The 25,910-nt window shown below is 41.6% G+C and overlaps 1 protein-coding gene across 1 annotated transcript in view; it reads right to left on the bottom strand.

Annotated features, from left to right (window-relative positions):
* NDUFA10 (NADH:ubiquinone oxidoreductase subunit A10) overlaps positions 1-25,910 on the bottom strand; it is a 61,633-nt gene that overhangs the window by 12,846 nt on the left and 22,877 nt on the right. The window contains exons 7-9 of the mRNA XM_034785555.1: positions 22,180-22,234; positions 13,026-13,111; positions 2,341-2,449 (exon numbers count right to left, since the gene is read on the bottom strand). Of these exons, the coding sequence (XP_034641446.1) occupies positions 2,341-2,449; positions 13,026-13,111; positions 22,180-22,234 (250 nt within the window). The remainder of the gene's footprint in view (positions 1-2,340; positions 2,450-13,025; positions 13,112-22,179; positions 22,235-25,910) is intronic.

Below are 25,910 nucleotides of genomic sequence, written 5' to 3'. Positions count from 1 at the left end.
GAAAGTACTTAAGCACTGTCTCAGCTAGATGGTTTTGGTCCCTAAGACTATCATGCCTTCCTTGATTGGCATCATGGAGAAACTGTGACTTGAGCTTCCTGTCTTCCTTTCTAGAAGGCTTATATGGTTCTTCCTGCCAAATAACCTTCCATCATATCTGGGAAGTGGATCTCGCTACACCTCTGCCTTGATATAACTGTCATTGGGAGCCAAAAAAATCTTACCGTGTTATAGGAAAACCACATTATATCAAACTTACTTTGATCCGCCGGAGTGCGTAGCCTTGCCCCCCCGGAGCACTGCTTTGCCGCGTTATATCCAAATTTGTGTTATATCGGGTCACGTTATATCGGGGTAGAGGTGTATTTGAAAGCCATTTTCGAACTGAGACAGGGCACCCTTGCCTTGTTGCCGAACACAAGATTGTCAGTTACACAAGTTAGGAAAAAAAGCGTATTTAGAACTAGCATCCCTAGGTTCCCAATATGCTGCACTGAGGTCACCTACTGAGGGAGCTCAACACACACCTACAATTCTGAACTCCATCACAATGTGATCCTTTAGCAGGGAAAGCCTGTTTTCTTACACAGAACAGGCATAGTGGGTACAGATGGATACTGCACTGATGACAGTGCACATACCGGAGCAACACCCTTAAATATGCAATAATGCATACAAAGGTTTCTGTTTCATTTTGAAACACAAGAATCCTAATAATTCTTGGAACAAATATACTTAGTCATCAAGTCCAAAGTTTCAGATTCATGCTGGAAATGATGCCAAAAGCTACCATAAAGGTATTTAATTCTGTAAGTATTTTTTCCCAGAAACTTATTGGGGAGTATTCAAAGACATCAACTGATTTGAACTTATGCAACAGCGAGAAGCCTTCTGCTATTCTAACTCAATTTACAAGCTGTAGAGAATGCTTGCTAATAGAGATCTCAGAAGATGTGGAATTGTATGAACCCAGAGCATCTTTCTCTACAGCCAGGTCTGTACAGACTGAGTAGGAGCCGAGAAGGGGTAATATTTATTGGAAATTCTAAACCTAATGCATACATTTCCCCCACACCCCCCAACAGTTTGCACTCTCCAATACCAGAATTTTACACCAATTATACATACCACAAGTGATTTTTCTAACCTTGCTAGTGCACTAAACTGTTTTGACTCTGCAGATCACAGTTTACTACAACTTCCAAATACACTTTCCTTGGACTTTTACCTCCCCAAGCAATCAGCAGAGAAAAAATTTCCATACCGTTAAAAAATATATAGACACCACCATCAGCTGGTTGTTCAATTTGTACAAACTAAGAATTTACCAAGTCCTACAGAAATTCTGCAGAGTACCATTAAGAGCAGGTGATGCTAATTTTCACCAAGTCCCACAAAACCCCATGCAAGACTGACTGCATAAAGGTAGGAAGCCAATTACAAGCCATTATCTCCAAAACCAGCAAGGCAAGCAGCTAATTTGTTTGGGAGTCTCTAGGTATGTCTACACTGAAAATAGACGCAAGCAGGCTGACTCTGGCTTGCGGGACTCCGTCTAAGGGGACCCTTGCAGGGTCCTAGAGCCCAGGTTCCAGCCTGAGCTCAAATGTTTACACCTCTATTAAACAGTCCCTTAGATCTGAGCGTGAGTCAGATGCCACAGGCCACCCATGGGTTTTTAACTGCAGCGTAGACATATCATGTGTGGGCTGCAGGAAGCGGTGCAGCATATTGCACGCTTATAGGAACATGTTTATTTAAAGCAATAACATTTCACTGAAACAATGAAACGTTCACATCCTCAGCACCTACTTTTTGAAAGCAACAAGTATTTTATAGTTGTATCAAAAAAGGTGTTTCAATGGGGATTCAATTTTCTCTTGGGACTTTAAAGAGTATTTTAGATTTATCAGAGGGCAGAAAGATGAATAAAAAAAGGATTTATCTTTTAGTCCAAATTTAGAGAGAAAAAAATCAGCTTATAGATCTAATAATTTGCTTCATTATTTCCCCTAAATAGAAGCTAGATTTTAAGAAAAGTTGGGTTCTATACAAAGCTAGTACATATGATAAGAGGCCCCTCTCCTGGAAAGACATCAGCATATTATGCATAAAATTGACATAAGTGACAGAGTGGTTGTAGCGGTGCTTGGCCTGGGATATTAGGGAGACAAGGGGGGTGAGGTAATAGCTTTTATTGAAGCAACTTCTGTTGGTGAGAAAGAAACCTTTGAGCTACACAGAGCACTTTATGCATGGGCTCATGCCTTTACAGGAATATCTTCATTCCCCAAACCTTTCCTGTCCACAACATTTTCATCCCCTACAGACATTTCTTACCGATCTGTATTGGTAATATATTTTATCAAATTCATTGCCTCCAATTGTGATTTCTGGGATGTAGCGAGGGATAGTTGTAGGGTTCACCACTTTATGTTTGTCCTCCATACTAAAAAAGAAAGAAAGAAGAAAATAAAACAGTTATAGCCATCGTTCTTGGAAATAATTCAATCAACTTTGAAATTCAGAGACATACATTAATGCAAACTGAAATGCATTAATAATCTGGATGCAGAGAACAAGAAAGAAGTCATTACTTCAGGCAAACCAAATACAAAAATTTGATTTTTTGTATATTTTAACTATATTTCTGCAGATGTAGGGTTCTCTTTTGGCTATACTGTATGCATGAACAGACTGCCCATTGCACCCTTCCCTACCCCATTTCAGTATAGCCCTTTTCCCATTTGGCCTTTATTTGAAAGAAAGGCTAACTCCTCTAATGGTAGCTCTGCAGTTGCTGAAAGCCTGGTGTGTCAAAATGCTGCAGCTACTTGCTTCTATGAAACATTTCCATTTTGTAACTCAGTAACAGATATAAATAAAACAGATGGATTTTTTGTACTCCGTTAATATTTTGCAAATAGCATCCATGCTCTGGCATTTCATTTTCAGTGGAAGGATGCTTTTCTCATCAATATTAATCTATATTTCCATCTTCAGTGAAATGAACAAATCGCACATGTATGGCTCTGTCCCAGATAAAATTTGAGCTTAATACAACAGCTTCATATTGTTCTTTTTTTAATCCAGTTTGCTTAAATTGTGTAAATTAAGTTTAGCCCAACTCATGAAACTAGTAAATAGAGATCTTACTCGCATTTTCTTCTAAATGCATTCAAAATCATTTAATACATTCTCATTTCTTAATGGCTCAGGAACAAGTGAGGGAATAGATCTCCTCTTCCATTACGAGGCTATAAATACGCAGCATCTAAATTCTATTACTTTTTCAGTAACAATTTGTATGAAAATGTTTTTAAATGTACCTGGCAACACACCAGGTGATACATGTGCACAAATATTCAACATAACAAGAACTGACCCAATGGTAGCTCTTGACATGGTCACATACAACACCTACTTCAATTACTGGCAATCTCCCAATCTCTCAACTGGTGGGATCTGAGGCTAGAGCAGAGGAAATATGCTCAATATGCTACTATTCTTCACAGCAAAACTCTGTTTTACCACCGTGTGGAGCTACAGTGTTCCTTAGGTTGGCTCAGATGATGTTAGTCAATCCTTCTCTAGCCTCTCTCAACAAGATGTCATGGCAGGGGGTTATAGGAAAGAAAACAACAAGAGGGGAAACTAGAAAGACAAGTGCCAATGACAGCAATATGTTTCTGAGCTATCCACAACTGCCCAATTGTGATGGAATGCACCCCATATTCACAACCTATACACCATTGTAATAATCTTTGTGCAAAATATGCCTTGTGAGGTATTATTTGAAAAGTAATCACTCACTGGTCAATAACATCATGATGAAATGTGTGTAGCAACATTACATATAAAGTTATGAATTCTCCCTGAATGATGTTGGTAGCACATATTCAAACCCATGTAGCCGCAGTTAGGCCAGACTGGTCAAGCAGCTCTTAAAGAAATGTGTGTTTACCTCAATTTACATGTAAGTTGTAAACAGGGTCCTCAGATAGTGAGAGGGAGAAGACAGGAGACAAGGAAAATCTGCATTTCAGCATAGATAAGAAGAAACTGCATGTAACCTCTTTCATCACCAGACATCATGTTGCCTTCTTTACTGTCTGAATGAACTTTAACTAGGGGTAATCCTCAGTACAATGTATTTCAAAGAGTGACCCTGAACTATGAAAGTGAGGGGCAAAACACTCCAAGTTCTCTCTCCCTATCCATCTCTCTCTCTCTCTCCACTTCAGATGACAAAGAAACAGGTGTTGGACTTTGGGAGTAGATGCTGGCCTGAGAATTTGGTCAACAATGTTAGTGGGAATGGACATCACCTTGACCCAAGTCTAGTTTGTTGTTTTCTAAACTTAACATTTTATCTTTATTTCTCTTGTAACCATTTCTCACTTTAATGCCTTATATAGGTACTCACGTAAACTCTCTCTTTATAGTTAAATAAACTTGTTTTATTCTTTAATTAAAACAAATCCAGTGTTGTCTTTAAACAGAATTGTGTAGGTAACTCCATTTAGAGTAGCAAACTGTTGTATATGGATCCACTCAGAGAGGCATTGGACCTAATATATCTGGACTGTCCAGGAGAGGGCTGGACAGTGCAGAACACATGTTTTTTGGGGAAAACCCAGGACTGGCAGTGTGTTGGGGTCACCCTGCAGGCAGTAACCAAGGCTGCTAGAAGCCGGAGTGTGGCTGGTGAGCTGCTGACAGGCTGTGGGGGGCAGAATTGCTGGACCGGGACTGTGGCTCTATAGACACTCAGAGTGTTACAAGCATGCTGTCCGCGAGTGGCCCAGGTGGAAGGTACAGAAGCAAAGCACTGTGAGGCACCCAAGTTGCAGGGCAGGTGGTGATACAGCCCCTCACTGGTCAGGATTGCACCCCAGAATGTCATACTAATGAACTTCTAACAAGTCTCTTTCCCATCTGAAGAGAAGGATAGGACTGGGGGAAAGATTAGGTGCTAATTGGACAAGACACTCAGAAGAAGACAGAAGCAAGAGAAGTTCTTGACTTTTGTAGAAGTGGTCCGGCTTTTGGAACTTCATATCTCAAAAAAATCGCTATGCCCATAAACTGGATAGTGCATCCTGGGGATATAGATAACACTGTTATGAGTAGCATAACCCTACATTTCCATACCTTTCAATAGCTGCTCCAGATATTTTGAAAGTTTGAAGTTGAAACAGTTTTAAAAATATATATTGCATTAATTTCATGTAAAAAGAAAATTCACTATGTACAGTACTGTCTTGCTATATTCCTATATCAAGTTCAGCACTTTGTCACGTTTCATCATAAGATTCATAAAAAAAAAAGTTGCCAAGTAGACAAGTGAACCCAAACAGAACAAAAATATTAGATTCATGCTTATCTCCCCAAACTTCCTATCCGAAATGTTTTAGTTACATTAATCCTCAATGTTACATGCAACAAGCAGCAACAGAATTTCAACTGGAAACATGATTTTGAAGTCAACAGTGTCCCTTTACCAAAATGGGAACATTTAGAGATACCTTGCTGTGCTATTAGGATTTTGCTGCAGTTCACCTCTGATTAGTACAGATATAAGCAGCAATCCACCACAAAAGGGATACTCTGTAGCAACACTAAGCACATTCAAAAATCTAACATTTACTTGAAGAGCTTAAGAAACTGCTAGAAAAGCAAAACTATGTAGATGAAGAAATTATATACAGAGGAACAGTGCCATCTATATAAAGTCTGAGGAAAGCACACCCATCATGGCACTGCAATTGACAATGAATTCAAAAACAGAGACACACAAACACTGCTGTGCTTTTGGTTTTCAGGGATTGCCATTTCTCTAGAAATATTTACACCAGCATGCAAAGGAGTAAACATGGTGCAGAAAAGGGTGACTCAATTAATTACTACTGTTAATCATTTGTATTATAGTAGTGCTCCAAGAGTTCAAATCAGGACCTCGCTGTGCTCAATGCTGTTTAGAACATAGAAGAACACAGTAACCCATGAGTCAGCTAGCTAATTCACAACTGAATACAAACCCAAATGGTTTGTGAGTTAAGATATAAATCTATGTGCTACTCTATTACATATAGAGAACATAAAACAACACTGAACTAACAACCGGAATATTATTCCAAGATCAAAAAATGAACAACAGTAAATGCTCATTTGTCAAAATTAGGATGAAATAATGTCAAAGAAATTCTCCTACAATTGAAAAGATTGTTCATACTACCTGCTATAAAACTGTGGTTTTCCCTTAATCAGAGATCATTTTTCCCTTCCAATTTAGTATATTGGGGCAGGAGAGGACTGGTACTTTGTTTTTTGGGATTTTTTTTAAGAACAGGTTTGGGGATTTATAACCCTATCTGCAAGATGGTGTTTACCAGGAAAACCAGAATCGTCCTGGATGTAACAAGGAAGCCAAGTCTCCAAAGCCAGCATCATCCACAAGTTACAGGACAGGAAGATGGATCCTCCAGCCAAGACAAATGTGGGTCTGTTAGGAGCCACACTGCCAATGACTCGCTCCACACCTGCACCTTCATCTCCCACCCCAAGAGAAGCAAAAACCTAAGGCAGAATAAGTTCTGCTTGGAAGAATAGTATAAAAATCACATGCGATTCCCATTGTGAATTCCACTGGCTCAGCAAAGAGCATTTCTATCCTTGCCATATGTTAAATCTGGTCCATATAGGTTCTGTAGAACAGGGGCAAGCCATTAAAGTGGAATTAACTTAGCCTCCTCCCATGCAGAAGGGATCTCTCCAAGTGGTGACTCTTTTCACATCTACACCCAGCCCCTCTAAGGGAAGTCTGCCAGCACTATAGAGTGTAAACTCTCTGAGGCAGGGACTGTCTTTTTGGTCTGTATTTGTACAGAACTTACCAAAATTAGATCTCTGAGACCTGTGATTAGGTCTCTGAGGCACCTGTTTACAAGACATCAAACCATGGCTATTGCCTTCAATAGGACTTTGCACATGGTTAGCGTTAGGCATGGTGCTTAAGTACCTTTCTGCCCTGGGGCCTAAAAGCACTGGCTTTATATCATCCTCCAATTTATCAACAGCAGTGTCTCATTCTAACAACAGCACTAACCCTCTGCCAAACTGTAGCAGACATCCTGGGCTTTGCAGATTAGCTTCCCAGGGGAAGCAACACTGAGTCTGGGAATATTCCAACTGTAACTTATTTACACACACGAATCCTGGAACAGAGGATACTCCTTTGTCTGCCCCAGACTGGGTTATCGCAATGTGCTCTACAAGTGACTAGGCATTAACTCCAGTCAGAAGCTGAAGCTAGAGTGGAATCCAGCAGCCCACATGTTAAGTGAGTAGGTCACTGGGAGCCCATGATACTGATGCTTATGAGATGCACTTCAGGCCCATTGGTTTCTGGAGTTCAAAGGTGTTAGTGCTGCCCTAAATGGCCTGGGACCAGCCCACTTGAGAGATAACCTCTCTCTGTTTCAGGCAGCAATCACACTGGGGCTTCCCTTTGGGTGTGATCCAAAGCCTGTTGAAGTCAATGGGAGTCTTGGAACACAGGAATGGGAGATACTGGTAAAGCATTCTCTGAGAGGGCCCTTGGACTTCTGATCCCCTTTCCCCACACACACTGAAATAGTCATGACCTTTTACCTTCAGGCTATGGTGCAGAGGCCCTTCACACACACCCCCCCCAAGTGTTTGGGATGGAAAAGGGGACAGGGAGGTAAGAGATTTTATTACACTGGGTTTGTTTTATGTGGGAAGGGTCTGCCCTTTTAACTTATTTATTACTTGCATATTATTTGTTGGGAATCATTAAGAAAGGGATAGATAACAAAAAAGAAAATATCATATTGCCTCTGTATAAACCCCTGGTACGCCCACATCTTGAATACTGTGTGAAGATGTGGTCACCCCATCTCAAAAAATAAATATTGGAATTGGAAAAGGTACAGAAAAGGGCAACAAAAATGACTAGGGGTATAGAACGGCTGCCGTATGAGGAGAGATTAATAAGACTTTTCAGCTTTGAAAAGAGATGACTAAGGGGGGATATGATAGAGGTCTATAAAATTATGACTGGTGTGAAGAAAGTAAATCAGGAAGTGTTATTTCCTCCTTCTCATAACACAAGAACTAGGTTCCACCAAATGAAATTAATAGGCAGCAGGTTTAAAACAAATAAAAGAAAGCATCTTTTCACACAACGCACAGTCAACCTGTGGAAATCCTTGCCAGAGGATGTTGTGAAGGCCAAGACTATAACAGGGTTCAAAAAATAACTCGATAAATTCATGGAGGATAGGACCATCAATGGCTATTAGCCAGGATGGGCAGGGAAGGTGTCCCTAGCCTATGGTTGCCAGAAGCTGGGAATGGGCAACAGTTGATGAATACCTGTTCTGTACATTTCCTCTGGGGCACCTGACATTGGCCACTGTCGGAAGACAGGATACTGGGCTAGATGGACCTTTGGTCTGACCCAATATGGCCGTTCTTATGCATAATAGACCTACTGTGCTGGCCTTTGCACAAACTCAGTTAAAGACAATCCCTGCCCCAAAGAGCTTACAATCTAAGAAGTCAAGTCAGACAAAGGTGAGAAGGGAAATAGAGGCATAGAGGTGGGAAGTGACTTGCTCAAGGTCTCCCTGCAGGCCACTACCAGAGCTGGGAATAGAACCCAGGTCTCATTTCCCAGTCCTGTGCCCTAGACACCAGATCATGCTGCGTCCCTGTATTTTAGTTAATGGCAAGGAGCCTAGAACAGGCTTCTTTCATATTAAATCAAACTAAAGGGGCGAGTGTTGCTCTACACAAACTGGAAGGAATTTGGTGCAAATGATCGTGATGCAAAATTATAAGATGCATCATGCTGTATTCGCGAATTAACTTTATGGACAGGACTATATGATGGTGTTGTCTGCAATAGCAGTGGACTGGACTTGGTGATCCAAGAGGTCCCTTCAACTCAACTTCACCACAGAATGAGACATTAACTTAATGGCTTATCCCTTTTAATGTCCACATGGGGGCAGCATGTGCACGAACATGGACAGCAGTTCACCGAGCACACGAGAAATATATAAGTAAAAAAAAAGTAGATTCTTCCGTAACAAATAAAAGCTTTTAACACTTGGCAAGTCACACATAAGTAGGGCTTGTGCACCCAGGGCAGGCTCCTTGAGTTCTGCTGAGGAAAAAAACTGCAACTTGTAGGTTGGTCGACGGAAGAAATCTTCCTAGCTACTGTCTCTCGGAGAGGTGGATTTACTACAGCAATAGAAGAACCTGTTCCATTGCTGTAGTGTCTTTTACGGTGCTACAGTGGTGCAGCTGTAGCTGTACCACTGTAGCATTTCTAGTATAGACACAGCCACCATTTCAAACAGTCCATCAGCCTAGATTCTACAACAAACAATCTTTTTGTGGGTGACTTAAAGGGAAAGCAGTTTAAAAAAAAAAACAAGGGGGAAGCTCCCGGAAAAGTGTCAGCTTGATCATTCATAAATTAGCACATTACCTTTGACTTTTTACTTAGGCCTGGTCTACACTAGGAATGCACTTTAGTATAGCTAGATCTCTCAAGAGAGTGTGGATTTTTCACATCCCTTAGGCCTGGTCTATACTACCCGCCTGAATCGGCGGGTAGAAATCGACCTCTCGGGGATCGATTTATCGCGTCCCGTTGGGACGCGACAATCGATCCCCGAATCGGCGCTCTAACTCCACCAGCGGAGGTGGTAGTAAGCGCCGCCAACAAAAAGCGGCAGAAGTCGATTTTGCCGCCGTCCTCACAACGGGGTAAGTCGGCTGTAATACGTCGAATTCAGCTACGCTATTCACGTAGCTGAATTTGCGTATCTTAAATCGACTTCCCGCTGTAGTGTAGATGTACCCTAAGAGATGTAGCTATACTGACTTAGCCCCCTGCATAGACAGCACTAGGTCGACGGAAGAATTCTTCCATTGACTGAGCTACGCCTCTCCGGGAGCTAGATTAACTATGCCGACAGGAGAACCTCTCTCATCAGCATCAGCACTGCAGCTGTAGCATTATAAGAGTAGACAATCTTAAGAGAGAGGCAGCATGTTACACAAACACTGAACACTCTTGTAAACGGAATTTAAAAACAAAAGATAGTCTTCATGAAGGCAGACAGTTTGATTTTTAGTAAGCCACAGAGGACAGTAAAACCCATATACAGAACATTTCTGTTAGTAACTGGTTGCGATATTGTAATAGTTCAGCCAGAGTTGTTTGCCATGAACAATTAAGAACAAATCAAATACCATGAATGAAAGCACTGACATATAAAAGGAAACTCTTTCTTTCCTACCTTCAATAAAGAACTATTGACCAATGTAATTTGCCACCTTTCATATTGTGAAGTATAGCTTACTCACAGTCATTCTCACAATAAAACTTAAACATTACCCATTTCATTTGAATGCTTACCTTTAATTCCCTCCTACGCTTTGTGCAATAACAATTACCCGTTGTCGCTTTTAGTATGACGGAATAGATTTAGTGCTTTCCATTAATAAAAACTAACATTATGGTATTTTGTGTCATTCAAAACAAAACTCGCTTTTGAAAGCTGCCCTGGGTGCAAGTGGCCAGCTGATTTTGTCTTGAAATACTGTGTGAAAATTCTAATTAGAAGTATAAAGGCCACTCAAGTCCTTTTTAGATTTGGTCTTTTACTCTTCATTGCTTATAAACCTACTGTAGAAGTTTGAACATTTTCCCCTTTAAAATAATTGTCTCTTTCAATTTACATGCAAATGACACTGAAGTAGCAATTTTCTTTAAAGAGCACCTCCATCTACCCAGACATGTGCCTTTGTGAATCTACAGTGGTAGTTCGTTAACTGCTGCAGCCAACATAGGGAGAACACTATGCTGTGTGCTTATGTAAGAGCTACAAAAGCAGTAACTTCAGGGAGGAGAATTTTTAATGAAGAAACAGCAAATTTTTGTTTGTTTTCAAAAGGATAATCTAAACATCGAGAATAAAGGACTTTCATCATATAACTACATGAAAAGGCAAAAAGTCGTCGTCCTCATAATGAAATAGTATCCTCCAACATTGCTATGCATTTGAACTAAGGGCACAGGATAAGGGCTGACAATCTACAATGCTTAAAGGATATAATCCATCGAGAGGGCATTATTATTCATCACGGACCATTTTAAATCAATATTTAGAAAAAAATGCAAAGATCTGCTCTAGAAATTATTTTAGGGCAATTCTCTGGCCTGTGTTATACAGGAAGTCAGACTGGAAGATCACAATGGTCCCACCTGGTCTTGGAATCTATAACACTATGAATAAGAGGATGAAATTCAGAAAGGAAAAATATCAAGAAATAGTCTCCCAAGGGAACTGGACCAATTCACCATTTAAATCTAGACTGGCAGAAAACACTAGTAAATTTACCCCAGGGCAATCCTGCACATGAAAGGAGAGGGGCTAGCTGATCTGTTTCCAGCTCTAGAATTGGTTCACAGGTAGCAAAATCAGTGCAAATGGTTGTCAATTCAAAAATAAACGGAGGTATTAAACTAAATTTGTGCCCATGTTTAACTGAACTAAGGGCAAGTTCCCTGGAGTGGGCTGTGTTTGCCAGCAGGTGCATTCAGAGAGTCACAACACTGCAGCCCCTGCTCTTTATCATGCAAGTGTTCCTTTTGCCAGTGCTGTTTTCTCATCCCTCAACTCTCTTGCACCTATAGCTATGACTCCACCATCTCCCTTTCCGACAACTGACAGAGCCTGGAACCAGCCCTCCACACTCAGGCAGAACTCCCACTGAAGTCAGTGAAAGCACTCCTTGAGTAGGAAGGGCACCAAGGGGACCAAAGTTAGTCAGCAAAGCAGTCAATCCCCTGCTCCTATCTCAGCATACATGCACTGGATCTCTCTTCGGACAAATGGAATGTCCAGGCAGTTAATTGGATCTGTCAGGTACTCTTTGCACTAGTATCAATGCCTCCCACACTACTGAAGAGCTTAATGTAGATATTCATTGACAATCTAGCCTAAAAAGAAGGATCCCATTGACAGATTTCAGTAAGGTCTTCTCTCTTCTGATTCTATCTCTATTGATCCAGTTAAACAGAAACCTTTTAAAAAATGTCCTGAAAGAGCAATATTCTAAAATCTTTGAATGACAAAACCTGCAATATTCTAAAACACAGATTAGGATTAATTAAGGTTTTTTATCTAGGATTATTTACTGGAAAAACAGTATTGATTGAGTAACTGTGTTCCTGTCAACCATCCAAGATGGCATAAGTTGCATTTCTTCTCCTACATTCCCTTTAGATTCCTTGTTGGTTGCTCTCCCTGAATAGCAGAGATCTGAAAACGGAAATGGAAGTGCAGCACGCAAGGGTTTAACAGGGCTCCCTCCCCACCCCCAAACCTTTAAGATTAGCTCTGTTATAATTTAACAGCAACATATCTCAGCAAGCTTTAGTATACCATCACCTCCCAACAAAAGGGGACAGTGAAAGATACAGGGTAGCTAACTGCACATTGCAGCATTTGTTTTTTAAGGCTCTCATTGTGGTACGGTTACTGTTTGGGGACAAGAGTACTTACACTGATATAACTTGCACATTAAACACAATTTCCCAAAGCTCAAAAAGCCACAGTTCGTGGCAAAACTCTTATATTATGAAATAAGCATAGGATTCTGTGGTTTGGGGACTGATTAATGGGGTATGGAGCCTTCATCTGTGGGCCTCTGGCTGAATCTAGTTCAAGTTGGTAGTAACCAAAGAGCCATCACCATCTGATGTCCGGCTTACTAAAAGTTGGTGGTCCCCAAACCAGACCAGTGGCAACCACCCTCTCACAAAAGCCTACCTACACCATGGAATTCTATCATCATTGTTTACCTCTGACAGACAATGTACAAAACTAAGTCTTGGTGCATATATGCTTTTTTAAGTAAAAGACAATAAAAGTTTCCCCTCGGTGGCAACCTTGAATAGGATTAGGTTTACTTACTAAAGCCTCAAGTGATGGAGACTAACATCATTTTGTTCCAGCCAAGGTCCCTTATCAAACTTCAGATACTCAATATCTTCAATTACCTGAAAGAGAGGCATACGTTACAATTACAAGAGTTTATCAAAATTACTATCCTCAGTCAAGAAAAATAAAAGTCAGTCAAGCAAACAATACATACAACTAAACAACAAAACCATCCCAATAGGTGACTTGCTATCACCTTCCAACAATAATGCAAAATGTTAGTAACGATCACAGGTTCAGAACACCCCAAAGGCAGTAACTGAAGTCCTTGAGGAACTCTTGCTGAGTTCACTTACTGATGCTTTACGTCCCTATGGAGGGCTAGGTGGGGAATACTTAGGGTGGCGGTAGGAGCTTTGTTTGTGCTGCTCTCAAAACACTCCAAAGTGACTGGCTAGGATGTTGACTAGATGCACACGTGGTCCAGACTGCAGCTGTTACACAGAGGCATCCCTTAAGGGAGGCTCTATTAATGGAGATTTTCTATGTCCTAGTAAGGAGGAGAGGATGGAAGATGATAAAATACAGGTAGGATCTGAAGAGAAACAGTGAAATGAAAAAGAGGCCCATTCAATTACATTATGTAATGCAGGGGTGGCCAACCTGAGCCTGAGAAAGAGCCAGAATTTACTAATGTACACTGCCAAAGAGCCACAGTAATAAGTCAGCTCCCCACCAGCTCTTTCCCCAACCCCCCCCTCCCAGTGCCTCCCCCTCCCTCCCTACACAGCTGTTTCGTGGCATGTAGGAGGCTCTGAGGGTGAGCAGGGAGGACTGAGGGCACTGCAGGCTCAGGGGAGGGGGCAGGAAGGGGTGGAGTGGGGGCAGGGCCTGTGGCAGAGCCAGGGGTTGAGCAGTGAGCACCCCACAGCACATTGGAAAGTTGGTGCCTGTAGCTCCAGCTCCGGAGTCAGTGCCTAGTATAGGCAAGGAGCTGCATATTCACTTCTGAAGAGCCGCATGTGGCTCCGGAGCCACAGGTTGGCCACCCCTGATGTAATGGCAGACAGCTAAAAAATAACAATGTTTTTTAAGTGCTTATATACCAATGCCAGAAGTCTAAATAATAAGATGGGAGAACTAGAGTACCTCGTATTAAATGAGATATTGATATAATAGACATCACAGAAACTTGGTGGAATGAGGATAATCAATGAGATACAGTAATACCAGGGTACAAAATATATCAGAAGGACAAAACAGGTCATGCTGATGGGGGAGTGGAACTATATGTGGGAAAAAAAGCATAGAATCAAATGAAGTCAAAATCTTAAATGAACCAAACTGTACGACAGAATCTCTATGGATAGTAATTCCATGCTTGAATAAGAAGAATATAGCAGCAGAGATATATTATTGACCACCTGACTAGGATGGTGACAGTGACAGTGAAATGCTCAGGGAGATTAGAGAGGCTATACAAATAAAAAACTCAGTAATAACGGAGGATTTCCACTATCCCCACATACACCGGGTACATGTCACCTCAGGATGGGATGCAGAGATAAAGTTTGACACCTTAAATGACTGCTTCCTGGAGCAGCTAGTCCTGGAACCCACAAGCGGAAAGGCAATTATTGATTTAGTCTTAAGTGGAGCACAGGATCTGGTCCAAGAGGTGAATATAGCTGGACCGCTTGGTAATAGTGACCATAATATAATCAAATTTAACATCTCTATAGCAGGGAAAACACCACAGCAGACCAACACTGTAGCATTTAATTTCAGAAAGGGGGACTACACAAAAATGTGGAAGTTAGTTAAACAAGGGACATTGTGAAGGCCAAGACTATAACAGGATTAAAAAAGGAACTAGATAAGTTCATGGAGGAGAGGTCCATCAATGGCTATTAGCCAGGATGGGCAGGGATGGTGTCCCTAGCCTGTGTTTGCTAGAAGCTAGGAATGGGTGACTGGGGATGGATCACTTGATGATTACCTGTTCTGTTCATTCCCTCTGGGGCACCTGGCATTGGCCACTGTTGGAAGACAGGATACTAGGCTAGGTGGACCTTTAGTCTGACCCAGTCTGGCCATTCTTATGTTCTTATGAGGTGAGGATTAACAGCTGGGGAAAAATTGGAGGCTGCAGTGAAGAGGGTAGTTCCTAACAGGTCTTCCAGGAAGACCCTTTAGATAAGTGGCTCTCAACCTTTCCAGAGTACTGTACCCCTTTCAAGAATCTGATTTGTCTTGCGTAGCCCCAAGTTTCACCTCACTTAAAAACTACTTGCTTACAAAATCAGACAAAAATACAAACGTGTCACAGCACAATATTATTGAAAAACGGCTTGCTTTCTCATTTTTATCATAGAATTATAAAATAAATCAATTGGAATATAAATATTATATTTAAATTTCAGTGTACAGTATATAGAGAAGTATAAACATGTCATTGTCTGTATGAAATTTTAGTTGTACTGACTTTGCTAGTGCTTTTTATGTAGCCTGTTATAAAACTAGGCAAATATCTAGATGAGTTGATGTACCAACTGGTAGACCTCTGTGTCCCCACAAGGGTACATGCACCCCTGACTGAGAACCATTGCTTTAGATGAAACAGTTAGCAATACATCTACAAGGACAGAACCTGAGCGGGTGTAATTGTTATAGCTCCACTGACTTGAAGGGATCGATAATCTACAGCAGCAGAGGTTCCAGTCCACTTGTATTTATCTATTTACTGACACTTACTTATTTACACACACAACAGACATTTCTATTCTATGCTACATAGTATGACACACTATGTCCATATGAGCTGTATGGTAATCACTTCCCTGTATCTCACAGAGCATCAAATGCTTCTTGGCATTTAAACAGAAAGGGGTGGCAAAGGTATCCATTGTTTATATTACAAAAGGCTCTATTACCTAAACAATTCCTCTTTGTTCCTCATGTTAAGTAGGAACAAGAGTTAATTTACACAGGTATGACTAACTGAATGATCATCATTACTTTGAGCATTGTAGTGTACGTTTCTCTTAAGACCATCTAGTTTGATGTAAACTTATAAACAGATGGTTGATGTGCGATAGTCTCAAAACCTGACAGAATCTAAAGAAAACCCTGAACCCTCTATGCCCACTGTTGACCTGTTTAATCAGATCAGGATTAAACAAAGACTGTGAATGGCTATCCAACTACAGAAGCAGTTTCTCCTCCCTTGGTGTTCACACCTCAACTGCTAGCAGATTGAACTAACCTCATTATCTCCATACTGATTTATACCTGCCTCTGGAAATTTCCATTACTTGCATCTGATGAAGTGGGCATTCACCCACGAAAGCTTATGCTCCAATACTTCTGTTAGTCTTAAAGGTGCCACAGGACCCTCTGTTGCTTTTTACAGATTCAGACTAACATGGCTACCCCTCTGATACTTGACACTGTTGATCTGTTACTAACTGCAATAGTGGCAAGATAAGGGGCTAATTAACTGTGCCAAAGTCTACAATGTCTGATTTATAAAGCATGTACCTTAGCATTATATAATATCCTATTTTTCACTGTCTTTGATTTCACTAAATATTTCTTGGGGAATGGTATGGCAAGTTAGTTTAAATGCCCCTTCTTTATTCTTAATTTTAGATTCCAAATACTCACTTGACAAATGTGAAAGCAATTATTTTTCATGACGAAAATGGCTGGCGAAAGAGCTCTCGCATTTTAATTTCTAAAAACATCATGAATCAGCATGTGTGAAATCAATCAGTATTCTAATCAGTTGCATTTACTCAAGTGACTGTGGGAAAGAGCATCTTTTCAGCAGCTTCTTATCCGTATCACATCATTGTTTTACTGTGGGTGGGTGAGAGTGTGCATGTGCATGTATTTTTTGTCTACAGAATCTATAGACCATAAATGATTTTGTCTGTCTTCCATCAGTTTTTAAGGAAAATTTCACTTTGATGGGAAACAACCTCAAAAAGGGAAAATATAGCATAAGTTCCTTGTAAGCAGAATTAATACCCATGTTTGTGGTTCCCACTTGGCATCGAACTTGCTAAATTGTATGCTATTCTTGCAGTCCGTGACTGAAAATAATAAATTCCTACTCTACTCCAGATCTGCTCAAATCCAAAATAAACATGGGCGTGACATGGGTCATAAACACACTCCCTGGCCATGTACTGTGATGATGTAATACTGCTGGCCCGGAGGAATATCTGCTTGAGCAATAAGACCTTTAGGCTACTTTAAACCCCGATTTACAGGATTAAAATAAAATTGTCAGCAATGGGATTTGCTAAAAGTTACCAGGAAGGAATAGAAGGTAAGTAATCTTTTCTCCTAAATCCTCTCCACTTCCCTATTGAGCCTGGGCCTACCCCCTGTGACTATCCCCCTAGCCCTACAACACGGGATCATCTTTTGATTCCTCCCACACAACCAGCTCCTGTCAAATCTTGCTGCATCTTCCTCATCAACATATTAAAAATCCAACTGTTTCTTTCATCAACACCCTGATTATTTCCTCTCGTTTATTACAGCTGCCTCCTCCCTTGCATATCTGAACATCTCTCCTTAGTGCGCCCAAAATGAAGTATCGAACATGTTATTCCTTGCCTGTTGATCTGACCACATCACAATCCTTCTTGAATCACTTCACTTGCACCACATTGTCCAACACTTCAGATCTAAGAGATTTTTCTTTTGCTTTTAAGGGTCATACACAAATCTGCTCCTGCATCTGACCTCCTCTTATATTCTCCAGCCCCACCTCCATCAATGACATCTACCTTGTTACCCTATTAATCTCAATATTACCTTTTTTATACTGCTCTACGGGTGCTCTCCCCATTGTGGCTCACTAAGGGTTTGTCTACATTGGCATTTTGTCATCAAAACTTTTGTTGTTCAGGGGTGTTAAAAAAACACATCCCCAAACGACAAAAGTTTTACCGACGAAAAGCACCGGTGCGAACAGCGCTTTGTCAGCAGTTCTAAGCAAGCTTTCAATGACAGCTATTACACATCTTTATCTCTATAATAATTATTTTGACAATCATTTAATAACCACTGACATGAGACGCAAATCATTGCTTAGAAATGTGTGTTCTGGGGAAATGGTTAACACACTCCATTATCATATGCACACTGAAACAACCAGCCCTGTTTGTGATTTTGAAATCAAGCTGCCTGACAAGTCCCTCAACCAACCTCTTAAATCAGATTTTCTTAATTAGCCTTTGCTTATTCAGTGTTACGGAATCTGGTTACAACACAGTAGTACCCAACACACATCTGTATTACCAACATAAAATGGACTAAAATGTGCAGCAAAACTAAAATGCTGCAGCCCAGCTTTGTGCTAAAAAATTCAAAATTTTCTGCTCTGACCTGAAAGGGGGCAGGGCGGGCTGAGGGGCACACAACGTCTGGCAGCCTGCTGGAGCACTCCTGCCACCAGGGGGCTGATGAGTGCGGCAGGGGGCAAGAGAGTGGGCTCTGGGCAGGTTTGGGGGGCAGAGGTGTTCTGGGCAGTGAGGGGTGGGAGGCGCTAGGAACTAGGGGTTTGTGATGGTGCTGCAGCACCCCAATGTTTTAGGCTGCCTGGCCCCAAAGCTCTGCTCTTGGCCCCTCTGTGGAGGGGTCTCTGGGCGAGGGCAGGGGGGCCACTCGGCATAGGGGAGTGTGGGGGGGGATTTGAGGGGAGAGCTGTGGTTCTCAACCTGCGGCCCACAATGATAAACAGGTTGAGAACCACTGCTCTACACTCAGCATGAGGTAACTAGGTTCCCCAACTCAAGATTTTAATAGAGTTGACAGGACATAAATAATGCTACCAAAACCAATCAATAAGAGAGGGGAGATTGGACCAAATTATTAGACTTTACCATCTGGATTAAATAGTTAAACATGCATCACCTGGGATGAGGTTTCATTTGACACTTTTTTCCCATGAGATGCAGCTAAAACCCTAGGCTGCAATACCTGCGAATTAGATACATCTACCAATTGGAGGTAGGTATTACATCATATGTCTCCCATTCTCTGCCTTGTACTGCTCCTGGTCAAAACACAAACCCATCTCATTCTGCAATTCAGAAAGTAGAATTTATACACATATTACCTAACATGAATCGATAGGAATTACAGAGATGATTCCAACAGAAATTGGGTGGCACAAAGATTTTTCTGCTGCTGACAGAGTCTATTCAGCTACAGTTCACAATTAGTTTTCTCTGGAGATTCCAAAGACAATTGATTTCAGGATTTCCATGTTTCATTTGTACCCTGATGCTGCATTGTCATTATCAATGAGCGAGGCACAAAGGTTTTAAAGCCGTTTAACATTGAAAGGCAAAAATCCAGTATAAAAACTTCACAAAGGTAGCAATATGGTAGCTAGGTTAGGAGCCTCTTTTGCTATTAACTGCCGATCTACATTTAAATATGTTCAGTTAAGCATCTCGTTGCAGACCAGGTGGAGAAGAGGAACTCAAGATCATCATATGGGGAAGTAAGAACCGGCAGCATGGTATTAATATACCAACCTGAATGCTATAAAAATCACTCCCAAGGCAAATTTAGGTGTGCTGCTCATCATAGAAAAACACTCTGAAATTACTACCCAGCACTGAAAAACAATGCTTTTATTACATAAGATTTGTGTAACTTTGCAATCTGTGCAAAGACTTGTGGAAAAGCTATTTTCACAGCTAAAACAAAATCAGTTCGGCATCCCCCAGTTGTACAAAGGTGGAAAATAGATGTATACTTGGATCTGAGTGTTGCATTGAATTCAAATGTACATCCCATTACATCCAGGTTCTTATAGCCCACTCCTTACAAAAATGCACCACTTTTCATTAAAAATAAAATCAGAGTAATGAACTGATCCAACATGAATTCACAGTGATAAATTTTTGTTGATATTTTCAGCCTTATCAAGAGGCAGAATTCTGAAAATTACAAAGCTACAACTTTGCTTTGCTGTCTGATTGCTCAACAACAACGTATAGCCGAAATTCACATCTGCCTCACATCCTTGAAGTACACTGTCACCATTAGAAAGTCACCAATCTCTTATGAGGCTTCATTTTTGATCAGAACAAGACACAGCATAATGGAATATTATGGTTGAACTTGCCCATGTTAACTACTTAACCCTTTTGTTTAACCATTTCTGGACTGGTCCTCAAATGTGTTTATTTACCTACTGATCACCAAACGGAAGGCGGGCTTTCCACAGCAGCAGGAAATTCATGAAAGTTATGAGATGTCTGAATTCTTCTACTTTTAGGGGTGTGCCTATACTGCACCTGGGGTGGCATTTCCCAGCATGGGTAGACAGAAATACGCAACCTCTATTTGAGCTAGAGTGCTAAAAATAGCAATGTGGCCAAAGCACCACAAATACGCACGCAGGTGGTCAGGCAGGTTTGTACTCAGGTATTTGGCACAAGCCGCTGTGGCCACATGGCTATTCTTAGAGCATTAGCTCAAGCGGAGCTGGTGAGTGTCTGTCTACCTATGCTGGAAAACACAACCTCAGCTGCTGCATAGACATACCCTAAGGGTGAAGGAGCAAAATCCTTTTCACATGATGGCAGAAACTGTATTATTAACATGTATGTTTATGTACAGCTGTTGTCAGCAGGGATTTTAGCACATTTTCTAAGACCAATATGCATCCCTGTGTCTAATTTATTATCAAATGTTGATAAAAACCTCCCAACTCCACATTTGCCATGGAAACCTGGATAGAACATTCCCCACCCCCGATGCATCAACAGAGCTGTTCCTGAGACGGTTTCATCCGTAGCAAAATCTGGGTTTAACTAGGAGGATTACTTTGCTAGTAGATCCCTGAACTAATTAGGTCCCCATCTCCCTCAGGAGGTCACCATTCTGTAAATCCTCTCTTCCCAATCCTCCTCTTTCAGAAGTAAGCAACATGCTACCATGCAGGGGTCTGGGTCTCATCTCTCGGGCTATGCAATCAGCCCTGGGAAAGATTCTTTGCACCTCTCTTTCTCTAGCAGATGAAAGGAGTTAAGTGATGTAGATCTTAGGAGCTGTGCAGAACCTTATCACTTGTATAAAATTTGATTGTACTTTTAAGGAGTTGTGTACTGAAAATGAAAGATGATCCTTTGATGAGGGATCAAATTACTACAAAAACTTTTCCAAAGCTATAGAAGACAGTGAGCAGGAATTAGAAACTAGCCACAACTGTAGATACAAACCAACAAACAAGAGGTGAAAGGCCTTAATTATCCCATTATGAATCCTCTACAACCTTCTCCGACTTCTCCCCACATTGTGACCAAGTGGACTGCATTTTTCCAGAATAAAGTCACAGAGAATCAACCCCAGGCTAATCAAATTGGAGACTGTAAACTGGCCTATTATCCTGCAGTTTGGCTGATTCTCCCCACGTCCACACCGGTCTGCACCAATCCATTTGGAGAGAAGAACTGCAATTCACAGATACCATATGCAACGGTCGATACAGATCAAGTGACTGGCCTTTTAGCAGTCTCAACATTTGTAGTTGCATGACTACCTTCCAGCAGTTGGCTCTTACAGTTATCACAAACATTTTTCTCAGATCGAAGAATCCGTGGGATGGTAAAAGGAGTCAAACTTTAGATCCACTAGTAGTTGTCTAGCAAAGTAATAAAATAACTTAATATTCCCTTTAATTTTTAAAAGAAACTAGTTCCAAGACTAGAGTGGATTATTTTATGTTGCTGTTATTCTAAGGTCTGGTCTATACTACCCGCCTGAATCGGCGGGTAGAAATCGACCTCTCGGGGATCGATTTATCGCGTCCCGTCGGGACGCGACAATCGATCCCCGAATCGGCGCTCTAACTCCACCAGCGGAGGTGGTAGTAAGTGCCGCCGACAAAAAGCGGCAGAAGTCGATTTTGCTGCCGTCCTCACAACGGAGTAAGTCGGCTGCAATACGTCAAATTCAGCTACGCTATTCACGTAGCTGAATTTGCGTATCTTAAATCGACTCCCCGCTGTAGTGTAGATGTACCCTAAAAGACATGACTAAATTGCAAATCCAAGATTAACTACAAAAGATGGTCAGGACAATGCATTTCAAAAAAACAGATTTCCTTAATCAAAGCTTAATGATATCTACTCCACGCAGCAAGCTCTTTTACCTTCTCTACATCCTGCGCCTCGCTCGCTGTGTACCGCAAAACCTCAGAGGTCTCACTACAAAGAAAAGAAATAATAATAAAATTACTGGATATAGCTACCTTGCCCCCCCAGAAAAAAAAGACCCCAATTATTCATGATGAAATGAAATTAAGATGTAATACATCAAGATAAATGGAATAATTTCAAATTAAGATTTTTTTTGTGGAGGAGTTATTTGGAGAAGTTGTTGCTCCTTGTATTGCTCAATGTTTCTTTCCTGCAATGAAAACGTTAAAAACTCCAAATGTCAGAATTAACTGAAAACTATCTAAGTACAGCTGAATCTAAGAGTTTGCTAATATGAGACTTGTCCTAATTATGCACTTCTGCTCCTATTCAGTCCAGACAACCACTCTTCAAACTATTAGCAGCTGTCTGACCCAAAATTCAGTGAGAGTCTTGCATTTTACTATAACCACTACATTTGTGGATTATTTCTGGAGAGGATTAAATTGTTTATCTTTATTTACCAAGATAAAAGATAACAAACAATATGACATTAAAGCTGGGTCCATATTTATGGATGGAAAAATGCCCACAAAACAGACTGTAAAGCATCCTGGCTCAAGGACCATCTTTCTGTGTTTGTACAGAACCTAGCACAATCGGGTCTGGTGCCTAACTGGCACTTCTGGGCACTACCGCAATAGAAGTAACAAACTTGGTTCCATTCACTTCTGTGATTCACAAACACTTTTTGCAGTACTGTAACTCCACACTCGTCCCCCAGTTCCTCCCAAGTAAACCCCTGTGAATTCAAAAGACACCCTTGTGCTTTTTACAGGAGCAAATAGCAATCTTGGACGCTTTTATTTTTCTTCTAGGTTCTTTAAAGATGGAAGTTCACAGCCCAGGCAATTTTTAAGTACAGCATTTTATTTAATTTGCAGCTAAAGAAAGTTCTGAGAAAAATCACCTTTTGCTTAGCAGAACAACCTGCAAGTCCAAAGTGGAAATAAAACCTGGCAATCTGGAGCCTACTGCCGGCAGCAGTCATCTTACCAGTAAGTGACAATTCAGGACAGCAGCAGCGTGGAGGCCAAAACCAGCTTGAAGCCTGAGTTAATAGTGGTCCATCCAGACAGCTTTGTTAATAAGAAACATATGCCCTTTATTCCAAAGGATCCCAAAGCACGTCACCGCACCACTGATACACAGTCAGTTACTGGCTAGAGAGCCACTGCCCATGGCACTTTAATGTTTAAAGAGTTTCCTGGTTACAAGAAGGGATTTCATTATTTTGTTCTTTTTACTCATCTGGTGCAATAACGATGGTTCTTCAAGACGTGTGTCCTTATGGGTGTTCCACAACCCACCCTCCACCCTTCTACTTTGGAGTTCTTGTCAAGGATTCTGTGGTTAAGAAAGAACTAAAGGGAGTTCGCCTGCACGCGCTGGTTAACCTCATTTCGGGGCATGAGAGGAGACAGAGCACACGCAGGCTGAACAGACTCCGATACCAAAGTTCTCTGATCAGCAGCGCAAGGACGCAAGCACACCTACAATGGAGCACCCATAGGGACGCTACTCGAAGAAAAAGCTGTAGGATTCTTGAAATCCTCAATTCTAACATTCATCTCCCTACAGTCAACTGGCAGAGGAACAAAACTGCCTTGCTTTTTCCTCCCCAAAAGGGGACTGTTGTCACAATACAGCACAGATGTTTGCATCTTCAGTTTCAAGTTTCACTGAACAAAGGATAGTGGGTTGTTTTGACCAAAGACAGAGTTCTAAACTGGCAAGTGCATTATAGAGTGGATCAAGCCACTTGATACTTGGCAGCTTTCACAAAGAGGAAGCAGCTGCTCAGTGATAGCAGAATTAGATATGAAGATTAAGAACAGATTTGCAATTTTAGGCTTCTGGCCAGGAAACGACCACCAAAAGGATTGAAGTGAAGTGGTCTGTTCAACATGATGAAGAAAGTACCTATCCCGGCATTAGTCGTTTATGAGACTATCAGATGATGCACGAACAGGTTCTGGTATCTCCAGTAGGACATCAACCTCCTGTTTTCATCTAACACAAACTATTGATGAATTCCATTGTTGTGTGAAACTTAAGTGTCATACATGTTAAAACTTTTAACATCATAGGGGCAGATGTGTCCTCCTTTGAAACGGAGTACAAACTTCAGTTTGACAGGCTGTTATAAACCCATACACTGGAGATGCCATGCAGAGTGATTGCTTAACAAGTGTATTAAACCACATACAGATGAAGAGTTGAAATCACAGCAGGACAAGCTAGACCAGGACTTAACCTGAATGAAATAACAACGTGGTGCGTTTCAGGGGCTCGATTTGATCCAAAGAATAAGCAACAGTTTTCTCCTCACCGGTGAATTAAAACAATTCTACCCTCAGGGATGGGAGTCCTAAGTTTCCCACCCTTTCTCTTCAGCCTTTAGTTCCAACTTTGCTCCGACAGCTGTGCGCTAGCTGCTTATCAATGGGGGTGAACTCGCCAAGGGAGGCAGCTGGCCTTCGCTGCATCAACATCTCAAGCCCCAGGTGACAGACAGGCTTCAAGACGACGACATGAAATTATTCAGTTCAATTGCTGGCAGCAATTACCCTGATTTATCTGGGGAGTTGCAGCAAGAAAACGAGAGCAGACGGACCGTACATCTTAAGGTTTGCTCTGACTTGCATCAATGAGACTAGATAACCAGATGTATACACAAGCCAACCAGTGTTCCCTCTAATTTTTCCCATGCACATGTGGAATGAATTTTGGTATGTGCATCAATATGGAGGTGATGCGTCACACATCAACTCCATATTGATGCACATACCAAAATTCATGTGGTGGGGGTGGGGCCGAGTGGTTCGGAGTGTAGGAGAGGGGCTCAGGGCTGGAGCAGAAGATTAGGGTGGAGGTGGGGGGGTGAGGGCTCCTGTTTGGGGCCAGAGATGAGGGGATCAGGGCTGGGGTGCGGAGCTGGGGCTACAGCTGGGGGTGTGGGCTCTGGGGTGGGGCCAGGGATGAGGGGTTTAGGGTGCACGCTGCCTGGGGGCTACGGCAGAGAGAAAGGACTCCCCGCAGAACACTATAGATAAGCCTACCTAAGTAGATATGTCTAGGTCAATAGAAGAATTTTTCTGTCAAACTAGTTACCGCTGCTCAGAGACAGATTAGCTACGGTGATGGAAAAACCCCTTCCGTCAATGTAGGAAGCATCTACACTACAGAGTCATAACTGCAGCACCATAACTGCTGCTACAGCACCTGTAGTGTAGAAATGGCCTATGTTAATTGCCCCAAAGACTCGTACTTTCATGCAAATTTAGCCCACAAGATAGACCCTCAAAATCAAAACTCTCCTATAAGAACTGGAATGGGGACACACTGAAATGGTCTCCATGGTATTGCTCAGAGCTGCCATACTGTAATCTCAAATTCAGTTCCTAGGTCCTTCCTTCAAGGACAACTAGATCAACTAAAGAGTTCCACAAGATCAACTAAAGAGTCTTTTCTGGCCACAGAAGACTGCTCAGAAAGTGGTTGCCACATGGGATAGGAGGATAGAGAGTTAAAGGAAGAGATGGATGTGAAAATCCCCCTGAATTATTTTATCATCAGTTGTCCAAAAAAATAAAAAATTAAACAGACAACTACAGAGCTACCACATGAGTAGATTCTTGGGGGGGGGGGGGGGGGGGGGGGGGGGGGGGGGGAGGGGGTGGGG

This window comes from Trachemys scripta, chromosome 11 (assembly GCF_013100865.1).
Source record: "Trachemys scripta elegans isolate TJP31775 chromosome 11, CAS_Tse_1.0, whole genome shotgun sequence".
Taxonomy (NCBI): Eukaryota; Metazoa; Chordata; order Testudines; family Emydidae; genus Trachemys; species Trachemys scripta.
This window is presented reverse-complemented; position numbering and strand designations above follow the sequence as displayed.